Genomic DNA, 16183 nt, shown 5'->3' with positions numbered 1-16183 from the left:
ATTCACATTAAAAAACTTAAAAAAACAAAGCTTACATTTCCTTATTGGGCTTCCAGTATGCAGTTCATTACTTTCGTTTCTGCTTTTACGCATGCCTCTTTTTTTTTTTTTTTTTAGGAAGGGTGTGGTTTTGCATCACTTTATTTACAGACTTCCTCTCTGCATGCACCAGACTTATGGTTGTGCAACAGTTGAAGGATAAGGCTAGTGATACTTAATCATTTTTTTTTACCATCAACAACTCTCATGAAAAGACTAGCCAGATAGAGCTTCGTCCTCTGTGGAACTCCATTGTTTTCTAAAAATTATTAAAAACAGTGAGACACACTATCACACCAGCTGTAATGAATGTTCAGGCACTCTAGTTTATTTTGAATCAATCCCACACACACACACTGTCCTGCTGCTGCACATACACTAGTGCATCAAATATGCATTAATCTGCGGTTGAAAATAGTCCCCAATAAATGCATGATTTAGTTTTGTTTGAGTAACTTTTACTGAAAACTACAGTGCCCAGCTGCTGTAGGAAATTGCTGAGCCCCTTTTAAAAATGAAACTATATTTGTGACTCATTTTTAAAGTTTTAAGTCTTCAGTAGAAATGAATGGACTGAGAGCCACAGACAAGGTGAGGAGGTCAGAAAGTCCTGAGAGACAGACTAACTAACAAATTGCTCATTTTAGTGTTTTCATGATTTGTTAACAACAAGAAAAATATATATAGATAGCAATAGATATCTCTCCTTAAACAGAGCAACATTTCAATCTTTCAGCTTAAACCTGAGTTTAACCGTATGTGCAGCATGTATGTGTTAAACCTCAGATATAGAGACTTCTGCTGATTTCTACAGTATTTGGGTTAGGATAAATACATCTGTGCTTTACAGCTAACTGCAGCTTATGGCATATCAACAGTTTCAGGTTGCCGACACACATGTGATGCTTCACCCACAAATTAACTCTTCAGTAGGCACAGCAATGAGTTGAGAGCGAAGATGGAAAACGTCCTTCAGGTTGTACCGTCCCTTTCGGTTGTGTTTGTACAGATGGATGTATATACTGACGAAGACAATTGCTGCCAGAACAAGGACTAATAGTACCACTAAAATAATGTACATGTAGCTCTCTGCAGAGGGTTGGGTGAGGGGTTTTGGTAAAGAAAACAGGTACAGATAATGTTATACATCAGACTAATTACAAAGCCAAAACCATCTTAAAAAGGAAGTTCATTGACGTCACATCAAATTCTCCACTGCTGTGAGAAAGCAATACTGCAGTTGCTCTAACAATCACAACCCTGAAGACTGAAAATGACAAAACTTTAAACTCACCTTTGACATCCACGTTAAACTTCACAGTGACAGTCCCGATGTTGTTGTGGACAGAACAGTTGTATTGCCCCTTGTGCTCCAAAGTTACAGACTCGATAGTGAGAATGTCGCCACTGAAGGGGGAACCAGTGGCTGATGGGAGCGTCCAGTTGTAGGAGGGGCTGGGGTTTCCCACAGCAGAGCAGTTCAGTTGTAGACGGTCTCCTTTCGTGACGGTGATCAGATCTGGATGTGATGACCCCTTAAGCTGAGGCTCATCTGTGTGTTAATTGAGGGAGGGAAGAATACAAAACATGTCATTACAGAGAAGTGGAAACAATGTTGAACTTTAAACAGATTAATGCAGATATACACCACAGTACTAACTGGCTGTTTTATGTTACTTTCAGTTTCTGCTACAATATAGGCCTACTATTAGAGGGAAACATTTATTTAAAGGATGGGTCACAACTTTTCAAGTTTGTCTTAAATCAATAGTCAGGAGCCCAAATTACTATTGAAATAGGTTTTTCTTGCTGTAATCATTCCTCCTGTTCATACTGACCATTAGAAGATCCCTTCATAATGCACTTACAATGTAAGTGATGGAGGCCAAAGTCCGCAGCCCTCCTTCTGTGCAAAAATGTATTTAAAAGTTCATCTGAAGCTAATATGAAGCTTCAAGCCATCCGAATGAGTCAAATCAAGTAGATATCTTTCAGTGTTACAGTCTTTTTAGTGCCAAAGTCCCTCTTTTTGTTACTTTACTACCACTGCAGCTCAACAGGGAAACACTGTCTGAGGAAACACAAAGAGGGAATTTTATGCTAAAAAGACTGTAAATGTGGCAGATATCCACTTGATATGACTAACTCAGACTGCTGAAGCCTCATATAAACTTCAAATAAACTTTTAAATGTATCTTTGCACAAAATGACTATGTGGATACACTGTGGATTTTGGCCCCCATCAATATAAGTGCATTTTGAATGGCCAGTATGAACAGAAGGAATGATTACAGCAAGGAAAACATCTTTCAATTGAAATTTGGGCACCTGACTGTTGTTTTAAGACAGACTGGAAAAATAGTGAACCCGTCCTTTAAATAAATGTTTCCCTCTAATGTAGTGAACTAAAAGACATTTTTGTCTTTTGTCATTGTTTGTGACGTAATGTTTCTTTTGTCAATGTCACATTAAAACTTTTACTAGCTGTCTCAGAAATAAGATGTGTGTCCATTTTGTTGTCAGACTCACAGTAGACTGTTGCTGTGAGTTTTCCTGACTCCACCACTGGAGGAGTCTGTGGTCCTTCAGGTCCCAGGTCTAGCTTGGCTTCACACCAATACTGTCCTCCATCATCTTCTTTACTAGGGGTGATATCCAGAGTGAAGGTCTCATTCATTGGTGTCTTTTCTGTGTTGTTGGACTGTTTTCTGTGCAGTTCTGTCTGTCCTCTGTAGAAGGTCACATTGAGGTTACCAACAGGAGCAACTTCCTGGACGTGACACTGCAGTGTGTACGGATGACCCGCAGTCATCGGCCCAGCGTGATTTAGGAAGCTGAAACTGACATTTTTTGGAGGCTCTGGGGAGACAAACAGAGAGATGTAGTGAGAGACGCACACAGTAAGATAAAGGTGGTGAAATACAGCTGACAATATGAAAAAACCTAAATCTATCCAACATATTTATTATTATTTTGATTATATATATTTAATTGTTACAGTAATGTTTTGTTCAACAGCAAGTTTACTTACGATAGACGGTTACATGCTGGGTGCAACGACACTGGTTATCAGCATTACCAGTATAATAGCACTCAATGACATCTATATCCCATTCAGTCAGGCTGTCAACCTCCCATGAAATCGTGGTTCCATTTTTTGTAACGTTCCCCACACACTTTTCCAAATTATATAAATCCTTTGGGCAAGTATTCTGACAAGCCAAGCACTTGGCAGAGGTTGGGTCACCAAACTTCACTACCAGTCTGGATGGAGTGAATACAGGTTTATCTGCACTGTTTTCATCTGTAACACAGACATGAAATGCCAAGATGACAAACATGAAACATAAAATTAGGAATCACAATGAACACTATGAAGTACATAAAACAGTCATTTCACGTACGATGTTATACATCAGACTAATGACAAAACCACACAATCTTAAAAAAGGAAGTTCATTGATGTCACATGTGTTCAAATTCTCCACTGCTGTGAGAAAGCAATACTGCAGTTGCTCTAACAATCACAACCCTGAAGACTGAAAATGACAAAACTTTAAACTCACCTTTGACATCCACGTTAAACTTCACAGTGACAGTCCCGATGTCGTTGTGGACAGAACAGATGTACTGCCCCTTGTGCTCCAAAGTTACAGACTCGATAGTGAGAATGTCGTCACTGAAGGGGGAACCACTGGCTGATGGGAGCGTCCAGTTGTAAGAGGGGCTGGGGTTTCCCACAGCAGAGCAGTTCAGTTGTAGATGGTCTCCTTTCGTGACGGTGATCAGATCTGGATGTGATGACTCCTTTAGCTGAGGCTCATCTGTGTGTTAATTGAGGGAGGGAAGATACAAAACATGTCATTACAGAGAAATGGAAACAATGTTGAACTTTAAACAGATTAATGCAGATATACACCACAGTACTAACTGGCTGTTTTACGTTACTTTCAGTTTCTGCTACAATATAGGTCTACTATTAGAGGGAAACATTTATTTAAAGGACGGGTCACAATTTTTCAAGTTTGTCTTAGAACAATAGTCAGGAGCCCAAATTACTATTGAAATAGGTTTTTCTTCTGTAATCATTCCTCCTGTTCATACTGACCATTAGAAGATCCCTTCATAATGCACTTACAATGTAAGTGATGGAGGCCAAAATCCACAGCCCTCCTTCTGTGCAAAAATGTATTTAAAAGTTTATCTGAAGCAACTTTACAGTCTTTTTAGTGCCAAAGTTTCTCTTTTTGTTACTTTACTTCCACTGCAGCTCAACAGGGAAACACTGCCTGAGGAAACACAAAGAGGGAATTTGATGCTAAAAAGAAAATGTGGCAGATATCCACTTGATATGACTAACTCAGACTGCTGAAGCCTCATATAAACTTGAGATAAACTTTTAAATGTATTTTTGCACAAAATGACTGTGGATACACTGTGGATTTTGGCCCCCATCAATATAAGTGCATTTTGAATGGCCAGTATGAACAGAAGGAATGATTACAGTGAGGAAAACATCTTTCAATGGAAATTTGGGCACCTGACTGTTGTTTTAAGACAGACTGGAAAAATAGTGAACCCGTCCTTTAAATAAATGTTTCCCTCTAATGTAGTGAAGTAAAAGACATTTTTGTCTTTTGTCATTGTTTGTGACGTAATGTTTCTTTTGTTTTTGTCACATTAAAACTTTTACTAGCTGTCTCAGAAATAAGATGTGTGTCCATTTTGTTGTCAGACTCACAGTAGACTGTTGCTGAGAGTTTTCCTGACTCCACTACTGGAGGAGTCTGTGGTCCTTCAGGTCCCAGGTCTAGCTTGGCTTCACACCAGTACTGTTGTCCATCATCTTCTTTACTAGGGGTGATATCCAGAGTGAAGGTCTCAGTCACTGGTTTCTTCTCCAGGTTACCCTTGACCTTTCGCTGGCCCAGTTCTGTCCGTCCTCTGTAGAAGGTCACATTGAGGTTAGCAACAGGAGCAACTTCCTGGACGTTACACTGCAGTGTGTACAGATGACCCGCAGTCATCGGCCCAGAGTGATTTAGGAAGCTGAAACTGACATTTTTTGGAGGCTCTGGGGAGACAAACAGAGAGATGTAGTGAGAAACACACACAGTAAGATAAAGGTGGTGAACTACAGCTGACAATAAAACAAACCTAAATCTATCCAACATATTGTATATATATATATATATTAAATTGTTACAGTAATGTTTTGTTCAACAGCAAGTTTACTTACGATAGACGGTTACAGGCAGGGTGCTACAACACCGGTTATTATCACCAGTATAATAGCACACAGGAGATGTATCCCATTCAGTCAGGCTGTCAACCTTCCATAAAATCGTGGTTATCGCATTTTGCCCCGCAGACTTTTCCAAACCATATAACTCGTTTGGGCAATTATGCTGACAAACCAAGCATGTGGCAGAGGTTGGGTCACCAAACTTCACTACCAGTCTGGATGGAGTGAATACAGGTTTATCTGCACAGTTTTCATCTGTAACACAGACATGAAATGCCAAGATGAAAAACATGAAACATAAAATTAGGAATCACAATGAAAACTATGAAAGTACATAAAACAGTCATTTCACAAACAATGTCATTCAATAAACTGACAGTTAATCAGTGCTGTTTATCTTGTAACACAGTTTACTCAACTCATTTTCAACTACTTTATATTTTTCCTACATAGAATATCCATCTCTACTTAATGGATGGATGTTACTGGTCAAACTAAAATGGTCTGTACACCGAACATTAGCTGCTTACATGTGTTTTTCAGCACGCACGCACGCACGCACGCACGCACGCACGCACACACACACACACACTTTCTCTTTCAGTATTCAGTATTTACTCTAAATTCAAATGTGCTTTATTGGCATTTTATTTAAGTACAGCACTGTCAAAGCATATTGTATAAAGTTTACAGTGTAAGTAAAATAACTCAGGGACATTTCTACACATAGAACAATATATATAACACTACAGAGGCTTTATATCATACACTACAAGTACATTACTATACAATACAGCGAACAATAATGAAAGAAAAACACATTTTGGCAAACAAATTATTCAAAGATAAACCAATATACTATAACTGAATCTGACACCAGTCAGAAACCAGCACAGACCAGCTTTGCTGGTCAACCTGCTGGTCTTGCTGGTCACCTGCCTATGTTGGTGGTTTTTGTTGGTGACCTGTTAGTTTAAGCTGGCATTGTGCTGGTCATGCTGGTGACCAGCCAACAGTGATGTTTTTGGCTGGTGTATGCTGGTATTTATTCAGGGACCAGCGTTGCCTGGAGAGGATGATCATGATGAATTTCAGCCAAGATAAACAACTAACTACACTGAAACTATATCAAAGTGAACTAAATCCATCCAAGTAATTTGAGTATGACCATTCATCTGTTTTATTTAGTTAAACAATAACTACAATTACTGTACCACAACATGTAACAATATCAATAAAAACTGTAACAACAGCAACAACAAACCACTAATTATAATAATACTAATAATAATTTAGTTTACAGTATCCATAGCAGTGTTTAACATGACATAACTCAAGCACCCCCCCGACTCACTAAGACACAATGTCGTTTTTTTCTTTCTTAACAATGTCCTGTATTTTTCACACATTATGTTTCTCCCCATCCTCTTCTCCCTCTTCTCAATTTTGCCCCGTCAACATTCTGCCCCTGCAGCCACCAATGGAAGCAGCCTGGAAGAAAACACACAACACCAGATTATATTGTTAGATCAGGTCGATTATGGAGAATAGGGTCGGGCGATGTCTACCGAATTGGCATATGACGATGTCCACAGTGAAACATCTCAATGGACGATGATATGATATTGGAGGGTGGGGGTTTTACTCATGAGGCTTTTATTGCGCTTACAGTAGCATAACAGGTGTAGTTGTGGCCAATTCAAGTACTTCACCAGGGCCCTGTTTCAGAAAGCAGGATTAGAGAAACCCTGAGATGAGGGAAACTCTGGGTCAGTTACCACGGTAACTCTGACTCTGTGAAGCTAACCTGCTCACTGGCAGGTTTTCTTTGACAAACCTCGAGTTTCTCTCTGTCTCCTCTTACAGAGTTTCATGTCTTCATTCATTCAATCTGTATCAAAGCACATTCATTAGTGGAGGTTTACTGTAAGTCAGAATCTAAATCCTGGTTGGATATTAGTTTGCTATGCAGGACTTTCTAAAGTTACCACTTTCATCCACATCAATCATTTCTTTGAACAGCGTTTTTTTCTCTCACATTCAGATATTACACAGCGTGAATTCAGCCTCAGCTCAGAATAAAACCTCTGCATGTCCTTCTGTTATAACTCTGGCCTTGTTTACACCTGGTATTAACATCCGTCTTGGGTGATCCGATCACAAGTGGACAGCTCTAAATACATGTGTAAACACACCCAAGACGCATTGAGGACGGACTGAGATTCGATCACTCAGACCACATTTGGAGGTGGTCTGGGCAGCATGTGACCACATTCATTTAGCAGTGTAAACACAATATGTCCTGGGCCACATCGAATGACTGCCTACTCAACTGACGTCCTCTATTTTCCAGAAGACTAGGCACAGGACCCTCCATCCAAAGCTGTTCAACTTGTCTGATAACAGGATAAACAAATTAGACAGGTGGGATCAATGAATAATTATCTCTATCACTCAGGACATGATTGGTTGCACTGATGAAACATCATTCCTATAATATTGGAGATTATATGTTAATATTTTTGAGTTAGCAGGATTGAGCAGCATCACTGAATGCTGTTGAGCCAAGATACAAATAGGCATCTGAACATTTAAAATCTACTGAATTTTAACCTTGACGCAAATCACCAAACACATTATTACTGGATCAGACTGTGAGTTTACATTCATGTCTCTATGTCTTTGATCTATATATGTTTTAAATCTTTAACTATATTTCATCTTCAGTTGCCTCCTGTGTTTTGTCCGTCAGATTAAAGCTGAACAAATATATTTAAAATGTAATGTAGCTGTGGCCTGATACACACTCAGATTCCACATCCATTCCATATCATCATTAAGGAAATGTGAGCCTGGTAAATGATGGATTAATGGACAACACTGAATAAAACTTTATTGTGTTAACTTATTGACACTTTTCCCGCTCTGACATAGGCTCTTTTTTTAAAGATAAATGTACAATGTCCGCACACACATGCATTCATATCTCTGCGTCCACTGGATTAAAATGGAGGCTCTGCCTTTTATTTACTTGTTGCCATGGTGACTCGTAGTATCAGAGGTCCATATATGATGGCTTTTTTTTATTAATCATGCGTGCGCTTAAACTCAGAGTGAAAATATTCAGAGTTGATTGAACTGACTCTGAGTTTCACATCTCGGGGTTCATCAACTCAGAGTTCAGGGTTGGATCCAGAGATTGTTAAGCCTGCTTTCTGAAACAGGCCCCTGGTTCACTGTCTCTCCACTGCTCCGCTGTTTGTGCAACACACACACACACACACACACACAAGGAGGCCTCAGCCCTGCCATCGCTGAACCACAGACAGCAGAGGAGAGAAGAGAAACTAACGCGACCTTAAATGACAGCAAAATGCACTTGACTCTCACACTTAGCTGAAATGACTCTGCTGTGCTTTGCTGTCATTTATGGTATGCTACACACACAGCGGAGCAGAGGAGAGACGGTAAACCAAGTGAGGTAATCAAGTTGACAACTACACTCGTCACGTTACTGTAAGTGCAATAAAAGCTTTGTGAGTAAAAAGCCAATAAGAGTAATTTAATCCATGCCATAAATGACGTGGGGTCGGGGGCCCTTAAATCACAATGTTAAAGGCTCAGTGGTCGATGACTGTAAGAAAACCTACTGCTGTGTTACACCTCAGCCTGTTTGTGATCCACTTTGAAAACATAGGCTGCTGAGTATAGCTATTAACAGCTATGACAGCCTGCATTCACCTGACAGCGGCGGGGGATTTAAAAAATGCCTACATCTGATAACCTGCACTGTCAAAAAGAAAAACAAAATCCTGTCATATTCTCCAGACAAGATAATCATGCAAATGACACCGCCAGTTCTGCCAGGTTGTGACAGCATCAGCATTCAAAGTTGCTTGCAAAATGATAATCCAAATTTTTCATCAGTAAACATACCTCTCAGTGACTACAATTCTGTCAGGGTCAAGGGGTGTTCGGCCTCCCCCTTGGTGGTTGGGCTCCTTGTTTTCAGGGTAGCTGTCCCCAAATGGCCACAGCTATCTCCTTGACAAAGAGGCCACACACGACACCCTATGTGGACCTGAAATAGATGAAAACAAAACATGTTTTAGAAATGAATACGAGTTGTATCATAAAATAGGTTTTCTAGTCTTTTTTTTGATTATTTTATTTATCAAAGGTCAGGGGCCTAATATGCTTATTCACCAGTTAGTTGAGAGGATCAACATAATACCACTCTCATGTCTGTACATTAATTTTATTGCAGCAGCAGGTTAGCTTAGCTTAGCATAAAAACTAGAACCCAGGGAAGACAGTTAGCCTAGCTCTGGCCAAAGGTAATCTCCCTACCAGCACCTCTAAAACTGACAAATTTAACTAACATGTTATATCTCATTTGTTTAATCCATACAACAAAAAGACGACTTGCTGTTTTACAGGGGATATAATGCTACTGCATTTGATTTCGGGAGGGGCTGCATAAAGTTGTGTGCAATAGTATGTCAGCTAGGTTCATTTTTACTAGCTAACAGTTAGCTAAAACATTCACTGAACACAGCTGAGTTCAAATTAACGTTAGTAAAGTGTAAACTGCCATAATTCTCAAGGGTCATATCTAGCGCTAGATCAGTCTGCACGTGATTTTAGCTCCTTTATAAAAAAACAATACATCGATATTATATGTGTAGGGCGGTTTATTAAAAGAACTTCACATTATAGGCAGATATAAGTTACTTACCGTTGTAGCAGTTGGCAGTTAGTGGCGGTGAATTAAGTTACTTACCGTTGTAGCAGTTGGCAGTTAGTGGCGGTGAATTTGCTGTCAGTGAATAAAGAAGAAGCCCACCAAGTGTCGTCACTAGATGTCGCACTACGCATGTCCTAAACACAGAGATGATTTTTGCCTGGCAACAGCGGTGCCAGCTCGAGTTAACACCTGACGTGCTACGGTAAGCGTATTGTGTCATTTCCGGTTGCCGACTGTATTACTGATAGCCGTTGTTGCTGCTCTCAATTCAGTTGATTTTGCTATGTCCTCTGCTTTGGTGGTGGCTGCTTTGGTGGTGGTAGGAAGTTCTCTGCTGCAGAGAAATTGTTCCTGCAAATCACCGTCCCACACATGTCTCACATAAACCAGTAAAATGGCATGGTGAGTTATATCCGTGGATTCATCCATCTGTAATGCATAGTAAGGGCTTGCCTGGACGCCAGCTGTGGTCTGTTGTTTTATGTTACCAGACATGTCTTCAATACGCCGAGCTATAGTATCATTGGACAGGGGTATGGTTTTAAGCTTGTCTGCCGCTGATTGATCCAGCACCTCTCTTACCATGTCCATGGCAGCGGGTAAAATATGGGGTTTCTTGGCCTTCGCGATACGGTGAGCTACGTGGTAAGACGCCCGGAGCGCTTGTTCTTGTTTGGAGCAAGATGCTGTCAGACACTTCTGTGATACCTTCAGTTCATGAAGTCGTCTTTGAAAAAACTCCACCGGCTTGTCTTTACATGCGGGATGTTTCGTTTGTAAATGTCGCATTAGTTTGGATGGTTTCATGCTCTCATGTGCCAGCACTTCATTACAAATAACACACTGGGGTTTCTGTCCGTGTTTGTCCTCAATGAACGAAAATCCACATTTCAAATACTCCGGGTTATATTTGCGTTTCGCCATCTTGCCTCCGAACATCATCACAAATTTAAAGAGAAGGGTTACCGGCAAATGAATGGTGGTTACCATGGCAACGAGAATGCTGCGCGCGTCTGTCTCTGTCTCTTTTTTTTCAAGATAAAAGACGAGTACAAAATCAGATGAGCATTAATTATTTTTAATTTTTAAAAAAAATTTATTTATTTTTTACAAGCTGTCCGTGACCCGCCCAGAACGTGTCCGCGACCTACTTTTGGGTCGCGACCCACCAGTTGAGAATCGCTGCTATAGAGGACTCTTATGTTGACTTTAGTCCCTCCCAAATTGATAATCTTGTTGATAGTGCTGCAGGCTCATCACGAATAACACTCGACTCCATCGCCCCCTTAAAAAGGAAGATAATAAAACATAAGAGGTTAGCTCCATGGTATAACTCCCAAACCCACAAATTAAAGCAAATATCATGAAAATTTGAAAGGATTTGGCGTTCCACCAAAGTGGAAGAATCTCGCTTAGTCTGATAAGATAGTCTTAAAACGTTTAGGAAGGCCCTCTGTAATGCCAGAGCTACCTATTGCTCATCATTAATACAAAAGAATAAAAACAGTCCTAGGTTCCTTTTCAGCACTTTGGCCAGGCTGACAAAGAGTCATAACTCTATTGATCCATGTATTCCTATAGTTCTTAGTAGTAATGACTTTATGAGCTTCTTTAATGATAAAATTCTAACTATTAGAGGCAAAATTCACAACCTCCTGCCCTCAACAGGCACCGATTTCTCCCCAAACACAGGCACCTTAGAAACAGCTGTAAATCCTGACATATATTTGGACTGTTTTTCTCCAGTCGACTTTTCTGAGCTAACTTCAATGATTTGTTCAGCTAGACCATCAACCTGTCTCTTAGACCCCATCCCAACTAGGCTGCTTAAGGAAGCCTTACCCTTAGTTAGCACTTCTTTACTAGATATGATCTTAGTGCTGCATTCGACACAATTGACCATCAAATCCTTTCGCAGAGTCTGGAACATTTAATTGGCATTAAAAGAACTGCATTAAGCTGGTTTCAGTCCTATTTATCAGACCGATTTCAGTTTGTACATGTTAATGATGAATCCTCCATGAAGGCAAAAGTTAGACACGGAGTTCCACAAGGTTCTGTACTCAACCAATACTATTCACCTTGTATATGCTTCCTTTAGGTAATATTATTAGGAAACACTCCATAAATTTTCATTGTTATGCAGATGATACCCAATTATATTTATCAATGAAGCCAGATGAAACCAATCAGTTAAACAAACTCCAAGCATGCCTTAAGGACATAAAGACTTGGATGACCTGCAATTTTCTACTACTAAACTCAGATAAAACTGAAGTTATTGTGCTTGTCCCTAAACACCTTAGACAGACATTATCTAATGATATAGCTACTCTGGATGGCATTACCCTGGCCTCCAGCACCACTGTAAGGAATCTGGGAGTTATTTTTGATCAGGATATGTCCTTTAACTCCCACATAAATCAAATTTCAAAGACTGCCTTTTTTCACTCATGTAATATTGTAGAAATTGGGCACATCCTGTCCCAAAAAGATGCAGAAAAACTAGTCCATGCATTTGTTACTTCTAGGCTGGATTATTGCAATTCCTTATTATCAGGCTGCCCTAACAAGTCTCTAAAGACTCTCCAGCTGGTTCAGAATGCAGCTGCACGTGTACTGACTAAAACTAGAAAAAGAGATCACATTTCTCCCATTTTAGCTTCGCTACATTGGCTTCCTGTTAAATCTAGAATATAATATAAAATCCTTCTCCTAACTTACAAAGCCCTTAATAATCTTGAAGAGCTCATAGTACCGTATTATCCCACTAGAACACTGCGCTCCCAGAATGCAGGCTTACTGGTGGTTCCTACAGCCTTTAAAAGTAGAATGGGAGGCAGAGCCTTCAGCTATCAGGCTCCTCTCTTGTGGGACCATCTTCCAGATTCGGTCCGGGGTACAGACACCCTCTCTATGTTTAAGAGTAGGCTTAAAACTTTCCTTTCTGATAAAGCTTATAGTTAGGGCCGACCAGGCTCACCTTGGATCAGCCCTTAGTTATGCTGCTATAGGCCTAGACTGCTGGGGGACTTCCCATGATGCACTGAGCTCCTCTCTCCTCCTCCTCCTCTCCATCTGTATGTATTCATGTAACATCAATGCAAGTCACTAACTTGGCTTCTTCCCCAGAGTTTTTTGTGCTTTTTCATCTCGCAGGAAACCCTGGGTTTCAGGCCAAGCCTTCGTGGTCCTTCGCAGTCCTGTTGGCATCCTTCCCTGGCTATTGTTATTGCTATTGCTGCTGTTATTGTTAATGTTATGATTGTTGTTATTCTGTGCCTCCCCCTTCCCCTTCCCCTCTTTCTTTCTCTCTCTCAACCCAACCGGTCAAAGCAGGTGGCCACCCACCAAGAGCCAAGTTCTGCTTGAGGTTTCTATTCGTTAAAGGGGAGTATGTGAAAAGTGAGCTGAGATTTTGCTCAACCTGAGGCAGAAGGACTCATTTGAACATGACATGTAAATGATACCTTGTTTCAAAAAAACAAAAACAAATTAAAGCTGCAAGCAGTGTTGAATGGGCCTTCGTACCCTTGTGCACATCGGGGTGTGGTGCAGTCCAAGGGCTTCTGTCACGGGCATGTAGATATCTCCAGACCTGGGATGACAGGTCTGACTTTACTAACATGTGAAGTTTGGTGCAGACTGGAGCATGTACAATAAAGTTATAGCAATTTCCTTGTTTGGAAAAGTTTGAAAGTGGTCTGACTTATAGTTTAGACGTCAGACGCCCCAGTTTGGCACAAAGTCCATGCCCTGAGATTGCCTCCCCATTGGTTTACATTGTAAGGTGCGATGTGGCACTCCAACTTTCGGGGCTTACTAGATCTAAACTGTTCGAGTTATTACAAAATTTTAATCACTTTTGTTCAGCACAGTGTGATAAGTCATGTATTAAAGTTTGAAGCCGATACCATCAACGCCCTAGGAGGAGATAGTGTTTGATCGGGGTCTAAAATTGGCACAAAGTCATACTTTTATGTGCATATTGCGGACTTGCTGTTGGATTTAGGTCAGGGGTGTCATCTATGATTTGTAGGTCTTGTTGAGACGAATAATTGAGTTTTGGTTTGATCTTTCTAAGACATTCCTATGGGCCACGGCCCATAGGAATTTTAGATACATAGGTGGCACTATAGAGCACATTTTAGCACTTTGGGGGATACTTTTTACATTTTATCAAATTTTTCACCAGATCTGATGTGTGTGCCAAATTTGGTGAGTTTTTGAACATGTTTAGGGGGTCAAATTTAGGTCTGAAGTGGCAAGATAATAAAGAAAGAAAGAAACAGAACAGATACAAGAGGGTCTTCGCCCCTTTGGGGCTCAGGCCATAAAAAACAAACCCTCGCTCCAAATTGAAAGTCCTGTAGCGTTTCATATACTGTGTTTTTTAAGTCATGATGCATCACACTTAGCCACAGCCACAGCGTATGACCTTGTTAAAGAACATTACCACTGCATTTGGCAATCAAAACCACAGTTCCTGCACATAAACTATGGAGCGTAGAATATGCCACCTGAATTATAGTAAGCTGTTAAATTTTTTGATTATATGAATTTATTAATAATTGCTCAATTTACCTAATTTAAATGGATTAATAATTTTAAAACAATTATTTTAAATTGATTAATTACATTTTACTCCAAGTAAAGCAAATAAATTTAAATAAAAAATGTAAAAAAAAAAATAATTATTGAGAGAATGAACAAAACAAACCAGGTCCATAGGTCATTATGAATTCACTTAGTTATAGGTTTGAGGGGAAAACTCAATATATGAGTTTATACATAAAAGATCCAACCATCTTAACCAGCTTGACCAGCAGACACCAGCTTAACTTGACTGGGTGACCAGCCATACCAAGCTGACCAACAATACTGACAAACCAGCAAGACCCGCCTTACCAGCTTGTCCAGCCTGGTAAACCAACTAAACCAGTTTAACACCAGCTAAGACCAGCTAAAACCAGCAACCAATTTAAGCTGGTCTGTGCTGTTTTTTTCCCAGCAGAATTGAGCACCTGAAAATTTTGATCCCATCTCATATACAGGTGCTGAAAACATTAAAAATAAATAAATAAATAAACAACCAAACAAAACATCACACTAAACTGTGTTTGACGGCGTTTATCTAGGCTGTGAGGCTATTTTAAGCATTTTTTTTACATCATTAATTTCGTCTACATGGAGCAGTAAACGCTCTCTATGACGGTGAAACACATGTAGAAGACTCACCACAGCTGGACACATGGGAGGCGTGCAGAGAGTTCAACAAATAAACAGCGAAAAATGCGTAACAGAGAGAAAACATTATGTCCCGTTAGTCTTGTGAGTACATAGAGGTCCTGGTAATAAAAATCGTTGAGGCCAAAGTCCGACAGATGATTCGTCTGAAATTGAAAGTAGAAACGCTAAAGAAAGGCGCTATGAACCGGATGGTACGTGCTTCTCATTCTCGTCGTTATCGTCAGATAAGTGGAAAAAAAACTCTTTGTTGTTTTTTGCAGAACTCTGGTAACTTGGCAACACAGGATGTCGATAATATTGAAACGTCAATCAACACACAAGCACACAGTATCAGTGGAGGAACAAGTATTCAGATCCTTTACTTAAGTAAAAGTACCAATACAGCAATGTAAAAATACTCCATTACAAGTAAAAGTCCTGCATGAAAAATCCTACCTAAGTCAAAGTACAGAAGTATATATATATATATATATATATATATATATATATATATATACCTAACTCAAATAAAAAATCTCCTTGAGCTCACAAGCTCAGAACACACAAGCTCAGAACAACACACAGACTACTGGATGTAGACAGTGAAGCAGTGGGACAAATAAAGTATAAATAAAGGGACAAATGAGTAAAAGTACCAACACAGTAATGTAAAAATACTCCAATACAAGTAAAAGTCCTGCATGAAAAATCCTACTTCAGTAAAAGTACAGAAGTATTAGCAGCAAAATGTAGTTGAAGTATTGCAGTAAAAGTAGTGGTTTGGTCCCTCTGACTGATATATTATTATATATGACATCATTAGATTATTAATACTGAAGCATCAGTGTTAGAGCAGCATGTTACTGTTGTAGCTGCTGGAGGTGGAGCTAGTTTCAACTACTTTATATACAGTTAGATAGTTT

The 16183-nt window shown here is 39.8% G+C and overlaps 1 protein-coding gene and 1 long non-coding RNA gene across 2 annotated transcripts in view; both read right to left on the bottom strand.

The window, feature by feature from the left end:
* Window positions 1-63: 63 nt before the first annotated feature.
* Window positions 64-16183, bottom strand: part of LOC122979810 (vascular cell adhesion protein 1-like) — a 158139-nt gene continuing 142019 nt past the window's right edge. Inside the window, exons 9-15 of the mRNA XM_044347564.1 lie at window positions 5279-5539; window positions 4781-5113; window positions 3606-3863; window positions 3071-3343; window positions 2569-2898; window positions 1334-1591; window positions 64-1128 (exon numbers count right to left, since the gene is read on the bottom strand). Of these exons, the coding sequence (XP_044203499.1) occupies window positions 947-1128; window positions 1334-1591; window positions 2569-2898; window positions 3071-3343; window positions 3606-3863; window positions 4781-5113; window positions 5279-5539 (1895 nt within the window). The 3' untranslated portion in view covers window positions 64-946. The remainder of the gene's footprint in view (window positions 1129-1333; window positions 1592-2568; window positions 2899-3070; window positions 3344-3605; window positions 3864-4780; window positions 5114-5278; window positions 5540-16183) is intronic.
* On the bottom strand, window positions 5860-11210 carry LOC122979819. The gene is made up of 2 exons (XR_006402929.1): window positions 9221-11210; window positions 5860-6775 (listed from the first exon to the last, which is right to left on the bottom strand). It is a non-coding gene; the product is annotated as an uncharacterized LOC122979819 (long non-coding RNA).

Source organism: Thunnus albacares, chromosome 3, assembly GCF_914725855.1.
Source record: "Thunnus albacares chromosome 3, fThuAlb1.1, whole genome shotgun sequence".
Lineage (NCBI taxonomy): Eukaryota > Metazoa > Chordata > Actinopteri > Scombriformes > Scombridae > Thunnus > Thunnus albacares.
The sequence above is the reverse complement of the archived record's forward strand: the minus strand, read 5'-3'. Positions and strand labels throughout refer to the sequence as shown.